At 37.8% G+C, this 25,324-nt stretch overlaps 1 protein-coding gene across 1 annotated transcript in view; it reads right to left on the reverse strand.

Annotated features, from left to right (window-relative positions):
- Positions 1–25,324, reverse strand: part of ZBBX (zinc finger B-box domain containing) — a 50,314-nt gene that overhangs the window by 10,339 nt on the left and 14,651 nt on the right. The window contains exons 8-15 of the mRNA XM_026668331.2: positions 20,477–20,656; positions 18,227–18,407; positions 16,567–16,687; positions 14,925–15,091; positions 12,720–12,823; positions 10,070–10,149; positions 4,108–4,256; positions 1,916–2,187 (exon numbers count right to left, since the gene is read on the reverse strand). Coding sequence (XP_026524116.2) covers positions 1,916–2,187; positions 4,108–4,256; positions 10,070–10,149; positions 12,720–12,823; positions 14,925–15,091; positions 16,567–16,687; positions 18,227–18,407; positions 20,477–20,656 — 1,254 coding nt within the window. The remainder of the gene's footprint in view (positions 1–1,915; positions 2,188–4,107; positions 4,257–10,069; positions 10,150–12,719; positions 12,824–14,924; positions 15,092–16,566; positions 16,688–18,226; positions 18,408–20,476; positions 20,657–25,324) is intronic.

The following is a 25,324-nucleotide window of genomic DNA, read 5'->3' on the forward strand; positions in this document are numbered from 1 at the left end:
ATATTTATACTATATTTATAGTATTTATTTAATACTATAAACTGAATTAAAATGCTGAAGTTATCCATATGCATTATTTTAGATTTCTTCATGCAGCAGGGATTTGCATAAACTGAAATTTGCTCGGCTCCACAGGAATAAAATTATGTATAAAATAAAATACACATTTTTAAAGGCATACAGAAATAGGATGTACAGCTAGAAACAACAAATGTAGATGCTGCTGTCCAACAAACCAAATGGCCTCATTTTTCAGCCCAAATGCTGGAAGCAAATTTTACACACACACACAAGAATCAGCAGACAGCTCTACTAATATTTCTTTTTTTTAAAGTTATATTTAAAGGAGGAACATTAAGTAGATGCTTAAGGCTGGTGTTATATTAAATATTTGAAACAGCCAAGCAATACAAATCTTCTTTGAGGCTATTATAAAACAATTAAGGGATACAGCATAGGAAAATTAAGTTTGTAATATTAAAAACAGCCAGGTGAAATCTAATATTTTCTCACAATACCATGAGTTTCAAATGGGAATCATTAATGCATAAATATATGTAACTAACTATTTAGAGTCAAGAATCACTGATCTATTCTCTACGCCCATACCCTACTCAGTACACTCTTATCATTTAAGCTTCTACTGATATTAAGTATTATTAAAGAGGAAAAAAAGCAGAAATTGCTATGGAAAAGTTTAGCCCAGTGAAGGATGGCAGTGTGGGAAGCGGAGTTCAAAAGATAAGAAAAAATAAAGTAAGATAGTGAATTAAATAAATTGTATATAAGAGACAATATGTATATGTTACATATTTGATAAAGAGTTGTGTGACTTATGTGTGAGAAAAAAATAACTGTATGTGGTAAGGGTGTTCCAATTTTTCCTGATCCAAATAAGCCCATTTTACTCTCTACACAGGAAGTTCTGAATATTCTGAAGAGAAGGGATAATGAAATGGACTTAGGGTGAGTTTTTTGGAAGTGAAAAAAAAGTCATTTCAAGGTCAGAAAAGTCTGTTAAAGGTCAGATGTCCCTTAAGACAGACATCTAAAGTGTGGCTATGGGAAAGTGTAGTGATAGCTCTGCATTAGCCTGTGTGACCTTAAGGAGGATTTTTTACAAGAAGAACACAATTGCCAATCCAGTAAAGATTCACACATCTGCGCCAGCTGCATCTTAATGTTCAAAGAATTATCCTAGACACAGCTATATACTTGCTGAATAAATCACCGAAAGAAAACCAATTGCAGGAACACCACAGATCCTTTCAAACTGTCACTGTGCAAACAAGTGGGACACAGGAGGAAATACAGTGGTGTCCTTCCCTCCCCAGTACCAACCAATAATAATGCGGAATCTTTGCTTCTCAGAATAATCAAAGAAGGGGAGATTGGAAGCATGAATGGTAGCTCCATTCCCATTCCTGACTGCTGAAGATTTCCTATTGTAAAATCTTCACAGAACAACCCTGAAATGTGATTTCTCTGCATGTCAGGTAAGCAGATTTGTTTATTTATTGTAGACGCTTTGGGGGCCTTTTAGAAAGTCAATGTGTGATTGGAAACTATTTCCCCTGCTAAAGGAAGGGGATAAAGGGAGGGAAATGCTATCAATAATCACGAAGATAGAGACACCATGTATCTTGGTAGCCTTGCTTCCCCTTGCAGATAAGATCTTTTCTGAAATTCAGGATTATTATTTTGTTCTCTGTATCCCCTCCTTTCTCCCTCTACTTCATAGATGTCATGGATTCAATACTTCCGCCAACACATAAAGGATTTCAATTTGAAAGTACAGTGTACCATACAGCCATAAATGATTCTGACTGGCACTCTAAAAAATAATAAATAATGAGACAAATCCCTCCCAAAACTAAAACAGCAGTAGTAATAATAATATGAACAGTAGTAATACCAAAGAATATTCTGGAATAACTGGTGAAGCATCATGCACATCTTGAGACACTTTGTTTTCTTTAACTAATTCCATTGCTGGGAAAGATTTGCTGGCAGCCAGTTGAGGAGGACTTGGTGTCTGCTCATTTGATATGCAAAAGCTTTTCTTTTTGATTTTACCACTCTTGTCTTTTGTTATTGGTCTTTCAGATAAGGAATTGGGAGTCATTTCTTCTCTACAGGAACAACTACTAGCAACGTCGGCTCTTTCAAACTGTGAAGATATTCTTGCTAAAGAATTGAGAGAAAAAAAGAACTTGTCAGTTTAAATTGCTGCACGTAGCCTCTCGAATAATTAGCCCTCGAGTTTTATCAGCTCACATGAAGCACCAAGGAGCTTTATTCAGAACTCTTCCTCAGACTGATATACCAAATGCAGGCTGAAACTGTTGTATTGGTAGCTTCCTGCAGATATTATTTCAGTATTTAAAATTCAAAAGCTTATTAATTAAGGTTAATCGAGGGGGAAAAGCCAAGGGTATTCCCTGCACAATTTTCCATGTTTTATTTATCCCTTCCCAGATTTCTCCTTGTCCTCGAGTTATTCTGAATACTAAATTATTAAATCCACATAAGTTTCTCGTCTATGTATCCAGTAGAAAGTATCCAGTATCCTTAAATGGAATAATCTGCCCCCATGGCAACAATCAGACAAGCCTATTAAATGAGTCCATTCCAACAAACTAATTTGAATTAACATTTCAGGTCCCTCGTGCAGGAGAGCATGACAGAACCTGGAGGGAGGGAGTGGAAAAAGGAATCAGTCTAGAATCCCTATGTAGCCACAAGTGAAATAAGTCCAACCCTCCTTGTGTAATGTTGATCCTTATTTAACTCTAACTTTAATGCTGACCATTAACTGAGAAGATTTATATGCATAGGCTGTTTAGCAACAAATCAGCTTAACTGAACCTTCACATGTGGACTGGTCTTTCGCACGTGACATATCCCTTATTCGCACAAAGATGAAGTGAGGGAGGAAGGAACCACATACACATTTGAAAGATTCTGTTACTTCAGCTGTTCTAATGAAAATAGTTTTGGACCTATATGGCATTGTATTTTTAGTCTGGTCTACCCTATTAAGATAAGCAAGAGGAAAAAGTACTTATATTAAAAACGTATCTGCATTCCAGTAGTCTAGTGCAGGGGTCGCCAACCTTTTGGACCTCAGGGACCACCAAACTCATAATTTTAGGTCCCAGGGACCACCAACTAGTTCTGTGGGCATGGCCTAATTTGTGGGTGTGGCTTGGTGGTCATGTGACTGACTGGGCATGGCTTGTATGTAAATATTATAAATATTTATATAAATATTGATATATTTTTTATAAAAAAAGAGCAACTTTTACCCAAAATCAGGCAAAGCAGGCAGGCAGATTGAGTTGCTCACAGAATCACAGATTCATTCAGAGATCTATCTGCCATTGGCTAGCTCAGTCTTTCACATAAAATTTGCTTGCAAGCAAACTCACAAAATTAACTCACAACACACCATGCATGTAAATATTGAATTTTTAATAAAAAAGAGCAACTTTTACCCAAAATCAGGCAAAGCAGGCAGATTGAGCTGCTCACAGAATCATTCAGTGATCTATCTATCTGCCATTGACTAGCTCATTCTCTCAAATTTGCTTGCCGTGAGTCTGCACTGAATTTGCTTGCAAGCAAACCTTCAGTCCTAAGGGAGGTTCGGCTGTGCTGAGCCGAAGATCTAAAGACTAGCTAGAAAGCAAGAAATCCAACCATTTCCTGCTTCCTAGCTAATCTAAATCTCCCGGCACAGCAGAACAGAGATGGTCAGAAAAAGGAAAAATAACAATTTAGCAGGCAAGTTTACTGGGTAAGGAGTGAACGGGCAGGGAAGGTTCCCGCAGGCCATGTGGGCAGTGCAACCTTGTGTTTCTGCACAGCCTGGATTAATTGCTTTGGGGGAGTGCTCTGGGGGTGAGATTTCTCAACAGCCCACCAAAATTTTCTTGTGGCCCACCGGTTGGTGACCGTTGGTCTAGTGAGCACTTTAGCAGTTTTCTGAAGATATATCCTTGAGAAAAATACAGAAGCTGTTAGCAAGGCTGCCTCTGAAGTTTGTGAAAGAGCAATGTTGGCACAAGTCTACTTTAACAGGAGAGGAAAATGTTATAAGCTTACTTTTAGGAGTTTCTTCATGTCTGTTACAAAGAAAAGTTAAGCCCTTTTCTCTGTCACCTACAGAAGAAAGAGGTGACCTTCTAGTCATGCTGATGGAGGGAGGGAGAAAAACATCTGGTTCAGTCTTCTGAGTTTTTGACATCATACCACTTGAGATAAAAGGGAAAAAACAGAATTTAAAATGATCAAACTATCAAGTTAGGGCATCATCATCTAGGTTTCTATGAGTTAAACATACATTTTTTAAACAAATGCTGAAACTGCAACCTATAAATTGCAATTTCTTGAAGATTTCATACTGAAGGTATTTGAAAATTAATTGCTTGCAATTATCTGAATTGGAATAGATGATTATTTTGCACTGTCATTCTAATAAGTTATTTTTATATTTTACAAAAAGTAGCATAGAAATACAAACATAAATTATGTTTTTAGAAAACAAAATAATTATATTAATTATTCTGAAATCATTGGTTTGTTTTTATTTTTTATTAAATATGGTTATGGTTATTTAATATGAAGGGGATAAAGTGACTTGCTTATGTTCCATTTTAGAGCCTGAAACTGAGAGAATACTGAGGTTTTTACAAATGGGTGTCCCTTTCCTAAATAACTTATGAAAACAGATCCATGTATTGTATCAATAATAGAGCCATGCAAGGTTTTCTTTTACACTTACACCCATATAATTCAGGATATAAACTTAAGAATGAAAGCCTATACATATGAAGATTACCTAGAGTACTAGCTGGCCCATTTAATTTGTGAATTCTGCTAATCCGGTAGTAGTCTTTCCAACCTTTATTCAACCCATTAATGAAAAGACATAAGGCTATTAATATCCAAGACCAAAGCCTGCAATATGATTAAAATATACTTGTTCTCTTTACAATAGCTGTGAATCCATTTAATAAATATGCCATTCATTTCTATTGCCTTTTTAGCAGAGTGTTGTCTGCTGTTAGCAGAGTGTTATCAATACTTTGTCAAATGTTTTCATAAGTCAAGAAATAATACGTTCATAGCATGCCTAAAATATATTAACTTTTTTTTAAAGGGGGGGCTTACTCAGACCATATTTGTTTTTGACTAACCCGTATTCTAGTAATCACTGCACTGTTTTCACGATGCTTACAGACTTATCACTTTATGAGCTACCCTAGGATCTTCCAAGATGTCATGTTCTTTAGTTCTGTAGTTCCCTAGGTCCTCCTTCCTTCCTTTTTCAAAAACATTTGCCTTTCTCCAGTAATCTGGTAAGGTCATCTATTCTCCAGGATTTCTCAAAGACTTTTGGTCACATCTTCAGCAGCTTCTTCAATATTATAGTATCTTGTTCTAGAGACTCATTCAAGATCTGTTGGTATTCTCAGAATATTTATCAAGCTTAAGGTGCAATCTGGCTCTTTAAAAAATGCACAGTTCATAATTATGTTGAAATAATTACCCATGATATATCAGCTCCTCAGACCCAGCTTCCATTACTATAAAATTAGTGGACTCTTCTTCTGTCTCTTCTTTACAAGCCTTATAAAAATAAATACATAGATTTCACATTTTATATTATTATATTTTATCTTACAAATTACACTACAAAATAATTGGACTCTGTATTAATTGGAAAATTGTGATGGGTAAATTATTAGTTTGCACTAAACATAGATTCTATTCATTGTAGTTTTAAAAATATAGTTTGATGTTTATCAAACATTAGCAAACATTAAAACAGCTGACAATAATGAGAAAAAAAGCAGACAAAAGCAACTGAACAATACATAAAGATGAAGACTATGAAGAGTTTAATAAAATGTTCTCTGTTATCTATCTTGATAGATCACAAAGCACAAAACATTCCAGATCCTCTGGAAAAAATACTGTAAGTAATTAGTATAGACAGCCTCAACAAGAATTGCCTTTAATTGTTCCAGCTTTAACTCTTTAATGTGGACTAGAAGTGGAAAATAAAATACTAGGTGATTCTGTCTTCTATTGTAGACCATGGAAGTAATAATTTGGTGTAACATTTGATGATGTATCCAAATGACTTTCTTAATTATGCTACATATTTTCATCCTTAAATCAATCCTCAAAGTTCCAGCTATCACAGCACCCCACTAGCTGATGAGGAAGAGGAGGAACAGCTGGGTCCAGTGCCTAGTCACATGATTGTGATCTGGGTGCTGGGCAACCAGTCTCAATTTGCAACAATCTCAGCTTTCCTTGATTGCATTTGCAATTTTCTTGTGGAAACCACAAGCAAAGTCAACCGGGAAGCTGACAGAAAGTCAAAAGTTGGGGTCACATGAGGTTGTTGCTTAATGACTCACAATGATTCACCTAATGATTTGGAAACTGCTGGAATGGCCATTGTTAAGAGACATGGTGATGTAATGTGTTTCACCACCACTGTCATGCCCCTGGTGGAGACTGACTCTGAGGGAGAGGAGGAAGAGCCAACAGGGAGTGGAAGTGTGGCTCCGGAGGTTGTGGAGGGGGCTGGGGAAGGGCAGAGGCCGGCTGGGCAGTCAGAGGAGGACCCAGGCCCATCACCTCTCCATCCTAGGGCACGCAGGGAGGAGAGGATAAGGGAGAGACATGGTGTACTCAGGAGGAAAGGGCCTTGATCCTCTTCATGGGCTGCAGCTGTGACAACTGAATAAGAGGACGAACATGCATACAGGCGAGTGCTGGAAACAAAGCGTGGAAATATCTCTAGTTTATTGTTTCTCTATGAGTTTGGCGTCCTTTTCAGTATGTGTTCTGATATCTGTGGACGTCTTCCAGCCCTTATCTTGTCTAGTTTGTGTTGTTTTTACTGTTTATAATTTAAATGGCATTTCCTCCTTCTTGTAACTGCTTGTGTGGGAGTTTTTGTCTCCAGTCAAGGATATTTAGCAAAGTGAAGGAAGCAAAGTGAAGGAATAAAAGGGCTTCACCTGTTTTTTTGTGACTGTGTTTATTTTTGTATCCCACCCTGGGTCATCACAACCACACTGCTTAGAAATTGAAATTCAGGTCCTAATTGCTATCAACTAAACAAGGATTACCTGTGGTATAATTAACTTTATTAAATTGTGTTAGCTACTGCTAGATTAATTTGGCTCTGCATAATCTTTTTCCTTCATTAAAAAAAAAGTTTGTGGACAAGGATTGTGAGCAAAGATTGAGGGCAAAAGGAGGTAGTGTGGACTGTCATCCACCAGCCCCTCCAGCAGCTGAATCAGATGAGGAGGTAGTGTGGGAGTCAGGGCCAACATCAAGGCAACCTGAGAGCTCTGAATGGGAAGAGGGAATGGAGCTGTCAGAGATAGGGAAGCCTGGGCTAGGCTAGGGGAAGCCATCAGCCCTCGGAGAGTCAACAGCTCCCAGGTCTGGAGGTAGCTGATGAGGAAGAAGAGGAACAGCTGGGTCCAGTGCCTAACACATGGATACGCAGAAAGTACAGGACAGTAGAGCAGTGGAAATCTATAAGTTGATCCTTGGGATGGAACAACCACCACTGCTAGTGAAGCCCCACCCTAGCTCTGGGGATAAAAGGCAGGCGGGGGCGGAGACGAATAGGTGTGGCAGACAATTATTCATCTCCCTGCTGGACAGACTTGTTAGCCTGCTGTGTGCGTGTGTGTGAGAGAGAGACTTTTTGCCAAGGCTGCTGGAGATTCTAATAAAGGAATAATTGATTTAATTACAGAGGGTTTGTCGTGTCTGGGAGCTGGGTCAGAACAGAAGGGGATAGGAAAGGATGAGGGGGTTAGATAGTGTCATGGATGCAACAAACATGAATTTGGAAAAATTTCAGTAGACCATGGAGAACAGGAGGGCTTGGCATGCTAGGGTTTATGACGTCCAGAAAAGCTGGACAGAAAAGTTAGCAACTGAACAACAACAACAACAACAACAACTTACTATACATGTCCTACTTGATATTGCTGTGGCCACAGCACACAGATGTGACTTAGTTAAATAAGTTGTTAAATAATTAACATAAAACTACATGCAAGAAGATATTATACACTTTTGTAATATCTAAATGATCCAATTAACATATAAGTGACCAAATTAAAAGAGAACTAACCAGGCATTATATACTCACATCATCAAGGATCTTGATTTTCAAAGAAGGCTCAGAGCTTGTAAGAACAGTAACAGGCTCTTCTTGTTCAAAAACATCTGCCCAATACTTTTAATTTCTATAGCTGGAAATAAAAATTAAATTTTGCAATCACCTTGAGTTATTTGTAAAAATAATAAAGGCGGGTTATAAACAAATAAATAGAATTAAATAAATACTATGGATTAAATATGTATCTTGATATGAAAACACAGCTGTCTTACTTGGCCACTGATTAGGAGACAAACCAATATTCCAAGGCATGGAGCTTTTTAGTTTAGTTTAGTTTACTTTATTGTCATTGCACCTCATACAACAAAATCAAACACCATCTTCAGTGCACTTCATGACCAAGAAAATAAACACAAACACACATCCTTCACACTCCACACATTGAACTGACAACCCACAACACTGCACTATACAGTAGAATTCAAAGAGCATACTGCCCTGGGATAGAAGCAGTTTTTCAGCCCATTTGTGCTTGTTTTTAATATTCTGTACCGTCTGCCAAATGGTAATAGTTCAAAAAAAGGGTTCCCAGGATGAGATGGATCTTTGAGAATGTTTTGAACTTTCTTAAGGCAGCGGGAGCTATAAAGCTCTTCCAAAGAGGGCAGAGGGCAACCAATGATCTTCTGGGCAATGACATTAACCCTCTGGAGTGCTTTTCTATCTGCCACTGTGCAATTGGCCAACCATACAAAGGTACTTTTGAGTTCTGGTACACAAAAAGGCAGAACATAATTTTAATGAATACAACATTTTCTAGGTAAAATACCAACTGGTAATATTAAATTAATAACAAGGGTTTTTGTTTATTTTTTTGGTTAAAATAGTAGGAATTACATTAAACTGTGGCAGTATCTGAAGAACAATGTTTTGCTGGACATCCAAAATTCTGTCTCTCTTTTCCCTTTGGTGAGATGGATATGCTTTAGATATTATGTTAGCTGCCCAAGGAGGAGTTTGTGCTTTAATTCATTCACATTGTTGTGTTTTTATACATAATTATGAGCCAAACATTACAAAAACTGTTCAGGACATGGAAGATCGTATTGCTCAGCATCAATCTGGAGCCGATGGGTTTAATGCATCATTCTGGGACAGTCTGTGGTCCTGGCTTCCTGATGGATCATGGTTTAGCTCCTTATTGCAAGGGGTTGTTATTATTATTGCTATATGTATCTTATTATGTTGTTTTATTCAATGTATTCCTAATCTATTACAAATGTGTACCTCAGTCTTCCGGCGTGAGGGATCAGGTCATGAGGAACTGTGTACTATGCCACTAAAACACCCCTATCTTTGAATAAATAAAAAGGAGGGAATGTGGTAATATAACCTATTGATCATTTTATCATTTTCTGTAAGGCCTTTGTATAACTAGTCAGTAAGTCTAGGAAGATGTGGGCATTCTTGGTGGGGTAGGAGTATCTTTGCTCAGAGTGCCTCATTCTGTTTTGATTCTGCCAGTTTAGAAGGAATAGGAAAATGGGTGAAAGTTCAAGGTACAAGATACACAGTTGTGCTTTCTCATGGGACTTTCCAAACTTTCCCATGAGACTTTCCGTGGCTGTATGATCTCACCCTAGCAAGGTAACATCTGGGACTTTCCAAGATTGTGTGTTCTCATGCTGGTGAAGTAATCTCCTGTTGAGGTCATTGTTTTCTGAATATGCATACTGTATATTTTGCTTGTGTTTTTTCTCAATAAATACTGCTACCTGAGTTCTCTCAGGGTTGGCATTTTTCTCAGAGACAGTTCCCTGTGTCTCATTCCAAATGTCAAACCACCATAATCTGGCTCTTTAAAAAATGCACAGTTCATAATTATGTTGAAATAATTACCCATGATATATCAGCTCCTCAGACCCAGCTTCCATTACTATAAAATTAGTGGACTCTTCTTCTGTCTCTTCTTTACAAGCCTTATAAAAATAAATACGTAGATTTCACATTTTATATTATTATATTTTATCTTACAAATTACATTACAAAATAATTGGACTCTGTATTAATTGGAAAATTGTGATGGGTAAATTATTAGTTTGCACTAAACATAGATTCTATTCATTGTAGTTTTGAAAAATATAGTTTGATGTTTATCAAACATTAGCAAACATTAAAACAGCTGACAATAATGAGAAAAAAGCAGACAAAAGCAACTGAACGATACATAAAGATGAAGACTATGAAGAGTTTAATAAAATGTTCTCTGTTATCTATCTTGATAGATCACAAAGCACAAAACATTCCAGATCCTCTGGAAAAAATACTGTAAGTAATTAGTATAGACAGCCTCAACAAGAATTGCCTTTAATTGTTCCAGCTTTAACTCTTTAATGTGTGGACTAGAAGTGGAAAATAAAATACTAGGTGATTCTGTCTTCTATTGTAGACCATGGAAGTAATAATTTGGTGTAACATTTGATGATGTATCCAAATGACTTTCTTAATTATGCTACATATTTTCATCCTTAAATCAATCCTCAAAGTTCCAGCTATCACAGCACCCCACTAGCTGATGAGGAAGAGGAGGAACAGCTGGGTCCAGTGCCTAGTCACATGATTGTGATCTGGGTGCTGGGCAACCAGTCTCAATTTGCAACAATCTCAGCTTTCCTTGATTGCAATTTGCAATTTTCTTGTGGAAACCACAAGCAAAGTCAACCGGGAAGCTGACAGAAAGTCAAAAGTTGGGGTCACATGAGGTTGTTGCTTAATGACTCACAATGATTCACCTAATGATTTGGAAACTGCTGGAATGGCCATTGTTAAGAGACATGGTGATGTAATGTGTTTCACCACCACTGTCATGCCCCTGGTGGAGACTGACTCTGAGGGAGAGGAGGAAGAGCCAACAGGGAGTGGAAGTGTGGCTCCGGAGGTTGTGGAGGGGGCTGGGGAAGGGCAGAGGCCGGCTGGGCAGTCAGAGGAGGACCCAGGCCCATCACCTCTCCATCCTAGGGCACGCAGGGAGGAGAGGATAAGGGAGAGACATGGTGTACTCAGGAGGAAAGGGCCTTGATCCTCTTCATGGGCTGCAGCTGTGACAACTGAATAAGAGGACGAACATGCATACAGGCGAGTGCTGGAAACAAAGCGTGGAAATATCTCTAGTTTATTGTTTCTCTATGAGTTTGGCGTCCTTTTCAGTATGTGTTCTGATATCTGTGGACGTCTTCCAGCCCTTATCTTGTCTAGTTTGTGTTGTTTTTTACTGTTTATAATTTAAATGGCATTTCCTCCTTCTTGTAACTGCTTGTGTGGGAGTTTTTTGTCTCCAGTCAAGGATATTTAGCAAAGTGAAGGAAGCAAAGTGAAGGAATAAAAGGGCTTCACCTGTTTTTTGTGACTGTGTTTATTTTTGTATCCCACCCTGGGTCATCACAACCACACTGCTTAGAAATTGAAATTCAGGTCCTAATTGCTATCAACTAAACAAGGATTACCTGTGGTATAATTAACTTTATTAAATTGTGTTAGCTACTGCTAGATTAATTTGGCTCTGCATAATCTTTTTCCTTCATTAAACAAAAAAAGTTTGTGGACAAGGATTGTGGGCAAAGATTGAGGGCAAAAGGAGGTATTGTGGACTGTCATCCACCAGCCCCTCCAGCAGCTGAATCAGATGAGGAGGTAGTGTGGGAGTCAGGGCCAACATCAAGGCAACCTGAGAGCTCTGAATGGGAAGAGGGAATGGAGCTGTCAGAGATAGGGAAGCCTGGGCTAGGCTAGGGGGAAGCCATCAGCCCTCGGAGAGTCAACAGCTCCCAGGTCTGGAGGTAGCTGATGAGGAAGAAGAGGAACAGCTGGGTCCAGTGCCTAACACATGGATACGCAGAAAGTACAGGACAGTAGAGCAGTGGAAATCTATAAGTTGATCCTTGGGATGGAACAACCACCACTGCTAGTGAAGCCCCACCCTAGCTCTGGGGATAAAAGGCAGGCGGGGGGCGGAGACGAATAGGTGTGGCAGACAATTATTCATCTCCCTGCTGGACAGACTTGTTAGCCTGCTGTGTGCGTGTGTGTGAGAGAGAGACTTTTTGCCAAGGCTGCTGGAGATTCTAATAAAGGAATAATTGATTTAATTACAGAGGGTTTGTCGTGTCTGGGAGCTGGGTCAGAACAGAAGGGGATAGGAAAGGATGAGGGGGTTAGATAGTGTCATGGATGCAACAAACATGAATTTGGAAAAATTTCAGTAGACCATGGAGAACAGGAGGGCTTGGCATGCTAGGGTTTATGACGTCCAGAAAAGCTGGACAGAAAAGTTAGCAACTGAACAACAACAACAACAACAACAACAAAAACTTACTATACATGTCCTACTTGATATTGCTGTGGCCACAGCACACAGATGTGACTTAGTTAAATAAGTTGTTAAATAATTAACATAAAACTACATGCAGGAAGATATTATACACTTTTGTAATATCTAAATGACCCAATTAACATATAAGTGACCAAATTAAACCAGGCATTATATACTCACATCATCAAGGATCTTGATTTTCAAAGAAGGCTCAGAGCTTGTAAGAACAGTAACAGGCTCTTCTTGTTCGAAAACATCTGCCCAATACTTTTTAATTTCTATAGCTGGAAATAAAAAATTAATTTTTGCAATCACCTTGAGTTATTTGTAAAAAATAATAAAGGCGGGTTATAAACAAATAAATAGAATTAAATAAATACTATGGATTAAATATGTATCTTGATATGAAAACACAGCTGTCTTACTTGGCCACTGATTAGGAGACAAACCAATATTCCAAGGCATGGAGCTTTTTAGTTTAGTTTAGTTTACTTTATTGTCATTGCACCTCATACAACAAAATCAAACACCATCTTCAGTGCACTTCATGACCAAGAAAATAAACACAAACACACATCCTTCACACTCCACACATTGAACTGACAACCCACAACACCGCACCAGCACTGCACTATATAGTAGAATTCAAAAGAGCTACTGTCCTGGGATAGAAGCTGTTTTTCAGCCTATTTGTGCTTGTTTTTAATATTCTGTACCGTCTGCCAAATGGTAATAGTTCAAAAAAAGGGTTCCCAGGATGAGATGGATCTTTGAGAATGTTTTGAACTTTCTTAAGGCAGCAGGAGCTATAAAGCTCTTCCAAAGAGGGCAGAGGGCAACCAATGATCTTCTGGGCAATGACATTAACCCTCTGGAGTGCTTTTCTATCTGCCACTGTGCAATTGGCCAACCATACAAAGGTACTTTTGAGTTCTGGTACACAAAAAAGGCAGAACATAATTTTAATGAATACAACATTTTCTAGGTAAAATACCAACTGGTAATATTAAATTAATAACAAGGGTTTTTGTTTATTTTTTTGGGTTAAAATAGTAGGAATTGCATTAAACTGTGGCAGCATCTGAAGAACAATGTTTTGCTGGACATCCAAAATTCTGTCTCTCTTTTCCCTTTGGTGAGATGGATTCTCAGAAGACTCTGGCAGGCTTTTGATTATGGAAAAGGGGAAGAAAAGTATTTTCCTTCATTTTCTATCCTTACAAAGCATATAGGTAATGTGACTAGATCCCTAGCTCTCCATTCAGCAGAGGGCAGTAAAGTGCAGTCCTGCAGCTTTCTCTTAACTGAAAGGATTTGGGATGAAAAAAGACATCAGCTAGTTTTTCTGCTGATTTTTTTCTTTAGCTAGGCTTCCAAATTAAAGCAGATTCTGCCTTTATGTTGTTAAGGAGCAAAGAAAAACAAAGACCCTCATAAAATAATATAATAGTGCTGGCCTTAAATGCAAGCTACTCAATGCAAGAAGCCTTGTGAATAAAATACCTGAATTTCTCCTCTTACTAAATATGGCTAAATTCAACATCATATTTGTCTGTGAAACTTGGCTCAACGCATCTCTCCCTGACTCCATTACCACAGTAGGAGACTATCATGTTTACCGATCAGATCGTGAAATTCATAGAGGAGGTGGTATTGCAATCTTCTATAAAAAGTCCTTACATCTAAAAACTATCCAAGTTACCCAGGAGCTTGCTCTTCCTGAGACCATCATCTGTGAACTATTCTTAAATATCACATTTCGATTCTTACTATGTTACAGAGATTATGACATCGAACATGTAAACAAGCTAAATTCACTACTAACATGGGCAACATCCTGTCCACATGCTTTTATCTTTCTTGGTGACTTCAATCTACCCCATATTAACTGGACCCTAAACGAATGTACAACTGAACCCATACATGCAACCTTCTACAATGCTGTTACAAATCTGGGACTGGAACAACTAGTAACCAACAATACTAGACTTAACATCTGCCTCGATCGCATCTTCTGCAATAGTTTGAATTTAATTTACGGAATACAAACTAAGGAACCCTTTTCCAACAGTGACCACAATATGATTGACTTTTGTCTCAACATACACCCACACAAAAAATTCATCACAATGATGTAATCCCCAATTATAACTTCAAAAAAGGCAACTATGATCTTACAGACAACAATCTCTCATCCCTTGATTGGCAATTTAAAATGAAATTGAAGGGTTTGATATACAATATCTGGTTGTATTTAAACATTCCCTTGAGACATGCTGGAGTCAACTAATACCTCATTTCACTTCCTCCAAGGCTAATTTACTAATTGAATTCTTGAAATGGTTTTGACTTAGACGAACAGTGATGTATGAAAAGCCAACTAACCTATTTCACAAGCGTTCATTATGTCTTCTTCCTCTTCTTCCTCTTTCTCTTTCTCCTCCTCTTCTTTTTCCTTTTCTCTGTTCCAAGTATCAGGAATTTCATTTGACAATGATTCCTTCAGTTTTAGTTCATCCATTATGTTATATGACAACTGATCAACTAGACCTCTAGAAATGAAAATAAGGAAGATAGTGCTTTAAAAGTTTCATCTATTGCTCTTAATAGGATTGTAAAAAACCATGCACATAATCCTTTGGTGGACTCAATGACAACTGCTGGAATACCGGTAGATGTTGTGGTCAAGATACTATAACTAATTTCAGTACCTGATCAAGGGAGTGTACATGGAGTTGACCTTGAAGTCACAGATTGCAGAGAATGCAGTTGCTTACCTTTCTGCTTTATTTGAATGGTTTTGTTCTCATCCTGATTGGCTGGGAGTGTAGGTCTGTTTTTATTGGTCTTCGAGTTGCTGTGTTCTTGATTGGTTGGCAACATTGTGTTTTGTGCATTGGGGTTTCTTAGTGCAGCTTGGTTTCTTGTGAATGGCTGATAATTATTTATTAGGAAGCTAGATTTTATTTGGGTAGCTGGCTGGGGCATGTTTGGGGTGGGGGTATTGGGGGGATCTGTTTGTGTTTAGATGCTTGCCTGGATTGTGGAAGTAATAGAACCATTCTATACTGCACTAGTAAGGCCACACCTGGCATACTACATCCAGTTCTGGTCACTATGATACCAAAAAAAGATTCTGAAAGCCCTAAGAAGAATACAGAGAAGAACAATAAAGATAATAAGGGGTCTGGAGGCTAAATGGTACAATGAATGGTTAAGGGAACAAGATATATTTAGCCTAGCAAAGAGAAGGGTGAGGGTGACATGATAGCCGTCTTCAAAAACCCAAAGGGCTGTCATAGAGAAGAGGGGTTGATTTATTATCCAAGCATCTGAAGGACAGGAAGCAATTGGTGAAAACTAGTCTGAGAAATATCCAATCTCTCAGGCTAAACTTCCTGACAGTGAGAACAATTAGACAGTGGGCATCTTGCGTCCCAGAGTTGTGGGAGCTCCATTGCTAGTGGTATTCCAAGGTCCTTTACAGTCCTATGATTCTCTTCCATTAGCTTTTTGGGGAGGTGAACACTTTTTAAAGATTTAATGCTTCTTTGGGTATTTTAATATACTGTTGTAAGCCCTAGAATGTTTTGAGGAGGATACAAATAACTGTATCAAATAACTATAATAATAAACAATTTGTAGTAAAACAATATTTGGTTCTAAGCATCTACAGCTGAGATACACTGAAGTGTAGTCCACTGTTTTCCAGTTCTCATCAACATTTTATCACAAGTAACTGAATAATTCAAGTTCAATAGCAAACAATAACTGTTTACGATGCTAACATTCATTCCAATTATTTTATTCTGTTGATGAAGAATCTGAAATCTATTGCAATTGCTTGCTAACTGAATAACTGTTAATAAAAAAGACCTTGGTGTTTATTACGGTAATTCATTTCTAATCAGCATTTAGGATAAACTATCTTTCTGCAAAGCAATACTTTAAATTATTATTATATAGTTTGATTCATTTGAAAATGCAGTTTCCCACACATATTGCAGCAATCCAGTCAATACAATACCTTCTATGCTTCTTAATTAATAATCTTTCCATATAGTTCAAGCTATTGTCTTTGAATTCAATTTCAATGGACTTCTTCATAATTGGAGGGCTCGTCTGCACCTGACATGTACCTGAATTTTCTATAATAAGAGAAAATTCTTAGCTATTATTTTAGCATATGAAGGTACCAATTTTGCCTGCTTATAATTTTGTAAAAAAGTATTAAAAGTTTTAAAGAGAAGATAAAAACTAACAAAAACTAGTATAAAGAAAGAAAAAAGTAAAGAAAAAAGAACAAGACAAAGGTCCTGGGAAAAAGAATAAATAGAAGTAGAAGTAGATCCAATTTTCTCTGAAGCAAATATGACTTACAAGGTTATTTCTTACTCTACAGTGACAAAAACAAAAGGTCACTTTCTCCTATTATCTAGGTTTTTTTTTTTTACCTTATCATCAAAATCATCATCAAGTGCATTTTTTCCTGGTATATGCAAAAAGTCTGTAAGGGGTTTCCAGTCAGTCATAAATATAGTTAATGTCTTTTCTCTAATCAAGGAAGTCAATTTATCCATGTCTGCAAGTTCTATCATCTTCACTAACCATTCCTCCATTACTGAGTAATGTTGAACCTTTTCAGTTTTGAGCATATAATGAATTTTCTGCAGTTGACCCATATGCGTGTGTGTGTGTGTGTGTGTGTGTGTGTGTGTGTGTGTGTGTACATGTGGACCTCAACTTATAACAGTTAATTAATATTTGAAGTTACAACAGCACTGAAAAAAGTGACTGTTTTTCACATTTACGACTGTTCCAGCATCCCCATGGACATGTGATCAAAATTCAGACACTTGGCAATTGATTCATATTTATGACAATGTCCCAGGGACATTTGATCACCTTTTGTAATCTTCTGACAAGCAAAATCAATGTAGAAGCCAAATTCTCTTCAAGAGCCATATTCCTAACTGAACAACTGCAGTGATTTACCTAACAACTGATATGTGGATGGGACAAAACTCATTTAACAACTGTCACACTAGCAACAAATGCTTCTTTCCTAGCTTGTCTGTCCATGAGATCCAAAAGAAAAGGCTCTGGTTTCAATTATACTTTATAGTCGTTAAAAATATTCTGAATTAGTGTATGCATTTCTATCCATTTCTCCTGGTTTTATTACATACCTACCAAACGTAACAGAATGTTTATTTGTGTTTATCTGATTGTCAATATTCACTGTAGAATAATAACAGAATCTGTGGAATATTTAAATAAAATCCTTCAAAAATAATCCAGAATATTAATATTCACTAGAATAACATGCAACTCATAAAATCAATACTGCCACGATCATAAGCTCTTTTCACAGAAATTCCATTAAGGCTTGGTAAACAAGCTCCCTGCGGCCCCAGGAAGAATATCAGCACAGAGGTACTGATTTTTAAAAAAAGGTGAAACAGTAAAATGGCTGATTAAATATGTGAATGGTAATTTTGCATTGCATACAAAAAGAGAGAGACAGAAAAACAAGCATAGCACTTGAAGAACACGGGGCAATTTGTTACTGTTTTCATGTCCAGGAAAAGATGCAACCATCTCCTACTTTTAGATTAAAAATAATGTCGAACTTTTATGCTAGTTTTTCAAAAAGTTTTGCTGTACAAAACAAACACAGCCAATACCTGACCCAACCTGGCAGGAACGTTCTTCTTTACTTTTCTGGGAACAATTTCCACTTCTCCACTGATTGAGAGCTTCTTGAAAAGACTTTGCAGACTCTTTTTCATCAAAGGTGCCTTGCAGAAAAAATCCACCATTTTGAATCTCAGCCCAGTCCTCGATAGAAGATACTGTAGAATGTTTCTGAATTAATTGAAAAATTAACTTGAATTAAATGAATTTAGTTGTTTTTGAGTACATCACCCAGGTATAAAACAGGTTGTGTGCAGCATTTAAAATCATGCTTCGCAGAGTACACTGGCACAAGTAAAATTCCAGTTTTCAAAATACTGAAGCAATACATTCCTTTTGAATTTGGCACAGCTGCTTCAAGGAGTTTTCCAAATTATCTCTAACTACATACATGAACACAGCTGCTTTGCCAGGAAAATTGTTTTTGAATGCACAGATGACCAGAGAGATCTTTCAAGGAAGTTCTCACTTTTTTCTTTCTAAGGGCACAGCTACTGGGTTCAAAGAGGGATGCGTCACTAGTGCCAATGTATTTCATTAATGCTTGGCATAGCCATAATATTGGGCCTTCTCTCATCCTTAACAACACACATGCAAATCATATGTAAGGTACCACAGGTAGTCCTTGACTTACTACTATAGTTGGAACTAGAACTTTTGCTGCTAACAGGCATGATATTCCCCTCTGAAAAAAAAATCGGGGCCGGCCAAGAGACACCGCGCCGCGCACCAAGAAATCGCACACACAACACCAACGCTACACACCCTTCCTTTCCAGCCGGTCAGGTGTGGATCAGCTCCGGAGCTGGGCAGCCGCTTCCCTGGTGGCGTGGCCGAGGCCGCCGCCCAGGGAGCGCCCGCTGCTTTCCCTCGCCAGGGCCAGGCGGTGGCGTGTTGCCTTGCGCCGCGTGGTCCCCGCCTGGCAGAGCGCTTCTCGGCATGAGGCAGCCGGGTTGCCAAGGAGCTCAGCCGGCCAGGCGAGGGAAAGGCAGCGAGGGCCCTGCCGGGCTGGGGCGGAAAACCCGCTTGGCAAGGGGCCGGGAAGCCTGCGGGCGGAGAACCAAGCGCGCTGGGAGGCAGAGATTCGGCCGAGGCCATCAGACGGAGAGACGGCTGGTCTGTGACTGCCCAGCTCCCTTTTCCTGCCGCTCAGCAGCCTCCGCTCGCACCGCCCAGGCTCCGCTCAGGTGTCCGGCTGGGGATGTCAGGAGTTGCTACCGCCGGCGCGGCTCCAGTCCCGCGTTGCCTCGGGAAGGGAAAGGCAAAACCGGGAGCCGCTGTGCCTGAGCCTCTGGTGCCGCTGCTGCCGTTGCAAAGTGCCGCCGCAGCTCTTCCTTTTTGCCTTTCCCTTCCCGAGGCAACGCGGGACTGGAGCCGTGCGGGACTGGACTCCTGACTCAGGGGGCCTCCAAGGGGAGGGGAAGGAGGAGAAGAAGGGTGGGGGGAAGGGTGGGGGGGGGGGCGATTCCCCCAAAAATCGGAATTCTGATTTTAATCGGAAGAATATCATGTCTGTGCTAAGCAAGGTGGTTGTTAAGTGAGTCATGCTCAATTTTATGATCCTTTTGCCATAGTTATTAAACAAATCTCTACAGTTAAGTGATTCATGTTATCATTAAGCAAATCTGGCATCCCTCACTCACTTTACTTATCAGAAGTTTGCTGGGAAAGTCAAAAATGACAATCACATAACCCTGAAATACTGCAACTGTTATACATACTTGCCATTTGCCAAGCACCCAAAATTGTTGATATGACCCTATGAATCCTGAGACAGACATAAGCGTGAGGACAAGTTGTAAGTCACTTTCTTTCCGTACTATCCAATCTTCAAATGTTCACTATGCAAATGATTGTAAATTGAGGACTACCTTTATTCACATGTTATAATGCAATGACAAAATTAACAGAGGAAAGGAACCAAACATGTGAAACATTATATGCAATTTCCCAAATTTAACAGATAAAACTTTAGAAAAAAAAATGGATTTTTTTTCCAGGATAACCCTGAAGCATGGATTTTAAAAAATTAGGAAAATATTACATATTAACTCAAATATCTAATATTATTCAACTGTCCAACAACAAATAGAAAAGCAAGTTATTTTCTTTCAAGAATTTTCCCCAAGTTGCTTTGATTAGACTACATCCTGAATAAGTAAATTTTGGTTATGATTATGTCATAGAAGTGTCTCTACTTTTAAGATCACAACTTTCTGGCTTCAAACATCATAGACTACCTCAGTATTATCTGCTGGTATTTTTGGTGAAGGTGGAGGAACAGCAACCATATCCTCTACTGCATTGGTCACTTTTTTCCCCTGTCCATTATTTATGAAGTCATTAGTCTCAAACGGATTGGCAGTGTTCAGGAACTGCTGTGCAGCTTCCAGTTTTCCAACTGGGATACGTGCTTTTCCCTACGAACAAAAAATCATATATTAAACTCAAAACAAATACAAAAAAACTTTGTATCCCCGTATAATCAATGATGACTATAGACACATTATTCTGATGATATCGGGTAAAGAAGAAGTTTACAGATTAATATTTGGTTGTTCTCATTTCATTTGCCTGCATTCTTATCTACATGGTCATTTCTTCCTATCTCTGGATCCTTTCTAGATAATTGGCCTTGTCATTCAGTTATTGTCCAGGGTTTCAACCATTTCCTAACATTTCCATTTCCCCCCCTTCCTTAACATATTAAGATGGCTGCCTAATGCTCACTGACACAATTAACTAGGGTATATGAAAGTTATCTGTTAGCTCTCGCCTCGCATTCAGGAGGCTGCAATTATTTCTCTTTCTGGGTGCGGAGAGAAAATATCTGCTACAAACTCTGCACAGGCATCAGGAAGGGCATCTGGCCAGTAAATGCTCAACTCCATTCAGTCGCCCTGATTTCACCCCGATGCTAAGTGGTGTGGTGGCCTAGAGGTGGAGCTTTAACCTCATATTAAGGAGGCAGTGAGTTCAATCCTTTGCACACATGGGTGCAAAGAAAAAATATCTGCTCCAAACTCTGCATAGGCATCAGGAAGGGCATCCGGCCAGTAAATGCTCAGCTCCATTCAGTTTCCCCTACTCCATACTGATGCAAAGGATTATAGGGTTGTTTAAAAAAAAAGTACAATATTGTTTAGCCTAGGCTGCTTAAATTCACAACTTATAGAGAATAATTAAGATTAAGCAAGGAAAAATACAAATCTATCAATAAAAAGCAAGTAATTTAAATATTAAGAATTGAAAGGTACTATTCATTTTAATGTTACAGAGATTATTCTCTGTAATAGAAATAGATAGTATAAGTAAAATTATTATACAAAACAAACAGAAAGATTCAAGTTAATATTTACCCCAAAATACATCATTATAAACATTCCTGTATTAAAGAACTACATATGTTGTGTATCAGCTCTGGCAATGTGGTTTTGAGCTTTTTATTCAAAGAAAACAATACAATTTGCTCTGCTTAACCAAGAAGTAACTAATTGAATCTAATATGCAAGGGAAAATGGGAGCATAAATAGCCTATACTCTATAAAACAGAAGGTTAGAAACATGAATACACAGAAAGCAGCCGGTAACACAAGCACAATTATTTTAAAGCATTAAACATTTTAGGGGGGGAAATCTAATTATAAAAATTGCTAATGTTTTATTCTAAAATTGGAGAATATTTAAGGTTATTCTAGTGACATTACATTTTTACAAACAAGTTTTTGCAGCATACCCCTTGCAAATTATATATCTGAACCACTAGAATTCTTAATTCCATGTTTTGAATAAATTCTTCAAATTACTAACAATTAGAACCAAGAGTCCAAATATCACAATATATAAATTCACTAAGACATCTGTAAGGGTTAATGAAGATGCTTTAATATTATAAACAACCAGTTTAATTCCATTGTTTTTTATATTCAATATTGGACTTTCTCTACTGGGTGGTGTTTGGATTCTGTCTCTGTACTGTATATACAATTTTCTCTCATTTTTTGCTAGATGCAAGGAGGCACCTTTAACTGCTCTTTGAATATTTGGTTTTGCAATAAAGAGCAGGTGACTGCATGCCAATCCTAAATCATGCAACTGTGGCTCCTGGATAAACTTGTTCAAGTCAGTATTATTTCTGTAAAAAGAAAAATATCAGGAATAAGAAAGAATGGCCAACTTTATTGTGAAGCAAGTCAAAGAAAAAGGATCAGTTACAAAAATATATTTCATTTTGGAACAAAGCATGTTTAAAGCTGCCAGTTGGCAGATAGCAAAAGAAAGAAGTCTATGAAAAAAGGATTTGAGTTCCTAACTTCAGCATCCTATGGGCAAAAAGGGAAAAAATAAATTATTATAACAAAAACAATTCAAATGTACTGGTTTCAAAAATATTACTTGTATCCTGATGTATACTTTTTTCATTATAAAAGACACAGCTAGTTTGAGATTATAACATTAAGCCATAATGTGGCTTGCTTTTAAGTTAGTGCCTTTTATAAATCTAATATGGCTTTGTATAATGGATAAACCAAGCCAATAGGTTCTGTTCATGTTTTTTTGAAAAATTCTGCTGTAGCAATATATATGAACGAAGCCATATTAATTGCTGGCTCTAAGCTCACCTTTGTCATCCTTGTTTATCCATAAACGTTAATTCTTTCTTACAAAAAACTAATCCCCAATTCATACTGTTCTAGCTTCTAAAACATCTTCATTAGAAGTAGAACAATTCAATTTGTTTACATTTTATTGAATTTTGTAGTATTGGTCCTACCTATTCTAACTCAAAAATAACCCTCCATATTTGACCAGTTATAGGTAAATTAAGACAGGCCCAGTTTATTTTCTTATTTCTTTAATAATCCAATTTTACAAAATTGGGCCAATACTATAAAATACATAAGTCAACCATGAGTTATGGGAAGAGGTATCGTTTTTTCTATTTATCCAGAAACTATCAGCAGGCATTTTGATTAATTTATCATGTAGCGTCAATTGTGTCAACTCTAGTGACCACATATGTAGATTTTTCCCATAATTATCTGTTCCTAATCTGGTCTTTCAGATCTTCTAATAGTGCAACCACTGAGTCCATCAACCTTGCTGCTGGTTGTCCTCATCTTGTCTTCTCTTCTACCTTATTTCTGGCAGTGTAGTGTCTTTTCACATTCTTTTCTATGAATTTCTTTTTAATTGATTCCACAGTTCTTCTTGTTCAGGACTTCAGAGCAATTTCTGATGTTCTCCTTGAAAATGATGGGTATACGCTCAAGATAATGCTGTGGAGGCTGGTTGGCTTTCTTCTTCTTTAGCTTAACTCAACCTTACACATGAAAAGTTCATGATCTGTTCCAGATGGCACTTAGCCATGTCTTTGATGCTATAATTGAGATTTTTCATCTTCTTTTAGCAAGAATATAGTCAATTTTATTTCTATATATTCCACCTGACAACATGCATAGGGCATCATTTTGGTTGTTTGAAGACAGTATTAGCTATGAAGAAACCACTGGAGTGGGAGAATTGAAAAGTTTATCTCCTACTTCATTTTGGCTTCCTAAGCTATTCCGCTACATTTTCCTCTTTAATGTTTCCAACTTTGGCATTTCAATCTTGAATCACAAACACAACATCTTGCTTGCATTTTCTGTCAATTTCAAATTGAAGATAAACATAACATTCATCAACCTTCTCTTCTTCAGCACTATGCAGTGTGGATACAGCATAAATTTGAATGATTGTTATATTTAAAAAGTTGTTCATAAAGTCTGATATTATTGAGTCATTGGTTGCACTGTATTCAAGAACTGTTGTAGCTATATCGATTCTAGCTATAAAAACAATACTACTGCTTGTTTTTCATGTCCTGAGTAATAAGTGAAGCGATCTTCTGACTAAGTGTTCAATCCCAGTCTTTCTCAATTCGATGAAGCTTAAGATGTCAATTTGTGGCCATTTCATCTTTCATTGTGCTAAGCTTTCCTGTGCTTATGCTTCTTACATTCCATGTCCCATGTCCCATTCCATGTTTTTTTCCTGTATGGCAACTAGACATTCCAACTAGCCACACCCTAAACACCATTATCCTCAGCTCTTCCTCAGAAGCATGCTGAGTGCTAAACAACCTGAAGGCATTATTATTGGAAGCCCTTTTATATTTTATATTTATGTGATTTTCTTTGTAAAAATACAGGAGTGGTTGTCATTGCTTTCTCCCATGGAGTATGAATTGATGTCTTTATCACTAAAGTGATCATCTGCCTCTGACATCTTCCTGTATTGCTGCACCAATATATCTTTGCTTTAGCTGGGCAATTGGAAAATATTTGTACCCCGGGTCACCTTACTGGGAAACTAAGTTTTTTGCATTCTCTGCCAATGTTCTTTGCTCCCAAGAACAGCCCTGCCCACTGCAGTCATGATCAATCAGCACAGCAGGACTTGGGAGGGGCCACTTTTAAATGATTAGTTTTGATTAATACACAAATATATATCTCCACTCACTTTACATTACATATATTAAATCAACCATACTAAAGACTACTTAGATGTGATAATATTTGGAATCATATGCGAACGGCTAACATGTATGTGCTTCCAAGCAGATAACCAATCCACTAGGATGAATGGTGGAGATAATTAAGTGAGAAGGACCTAAATGACTGGCTTTGTTCCCATAGATCTATCTTCCAAATGGTACTGTGGGGAAAGCAATTTTCCCATGCCATTATGGCAGCAGGAATAGGGGCATAAGATATGGTGAAGGAAAACTCTGTAAAGATCAAGAGTGTTTTCTCTGAAGGCAAGGCCAACTGCAACCAACTGAATAGTTCAGTTACACAAAATGAATGCTTTCATTAGACAAGAAAAGATACAAAAATGGGTGTGATCTCTACTTCTTTTATATATAAAGTGATATATTCCTAATGAGAGTATGTTTATTGCTTTCAATCAGGCAGCCTCGAAGCTTCCAAGTAAAATATGGCTTCCAAGGCTGACAAAGGCTGTTTGCTGTGCCAAAGTACTCATGTGACCAGATTACTGCATAAATGCACTTATCCTGTAAAAACGTCATAGCCATTACAAGC

The sequence above is a fragment of the Notechis scutatus genome, chromosome 4 (genome assembly GCF_049901735.1).
Source record: "Notechis scutatus isolate UNSWTSFEM ecotype Mainland chromosome 4, rNotScu1.2, whole genome shotgun sequence".
Lineage (NCBI taxonomy): Eukaryota > Metazoa > Chordata > Lepidosauria > Squamata > Elapidae > Notechis > Notechis scutatus.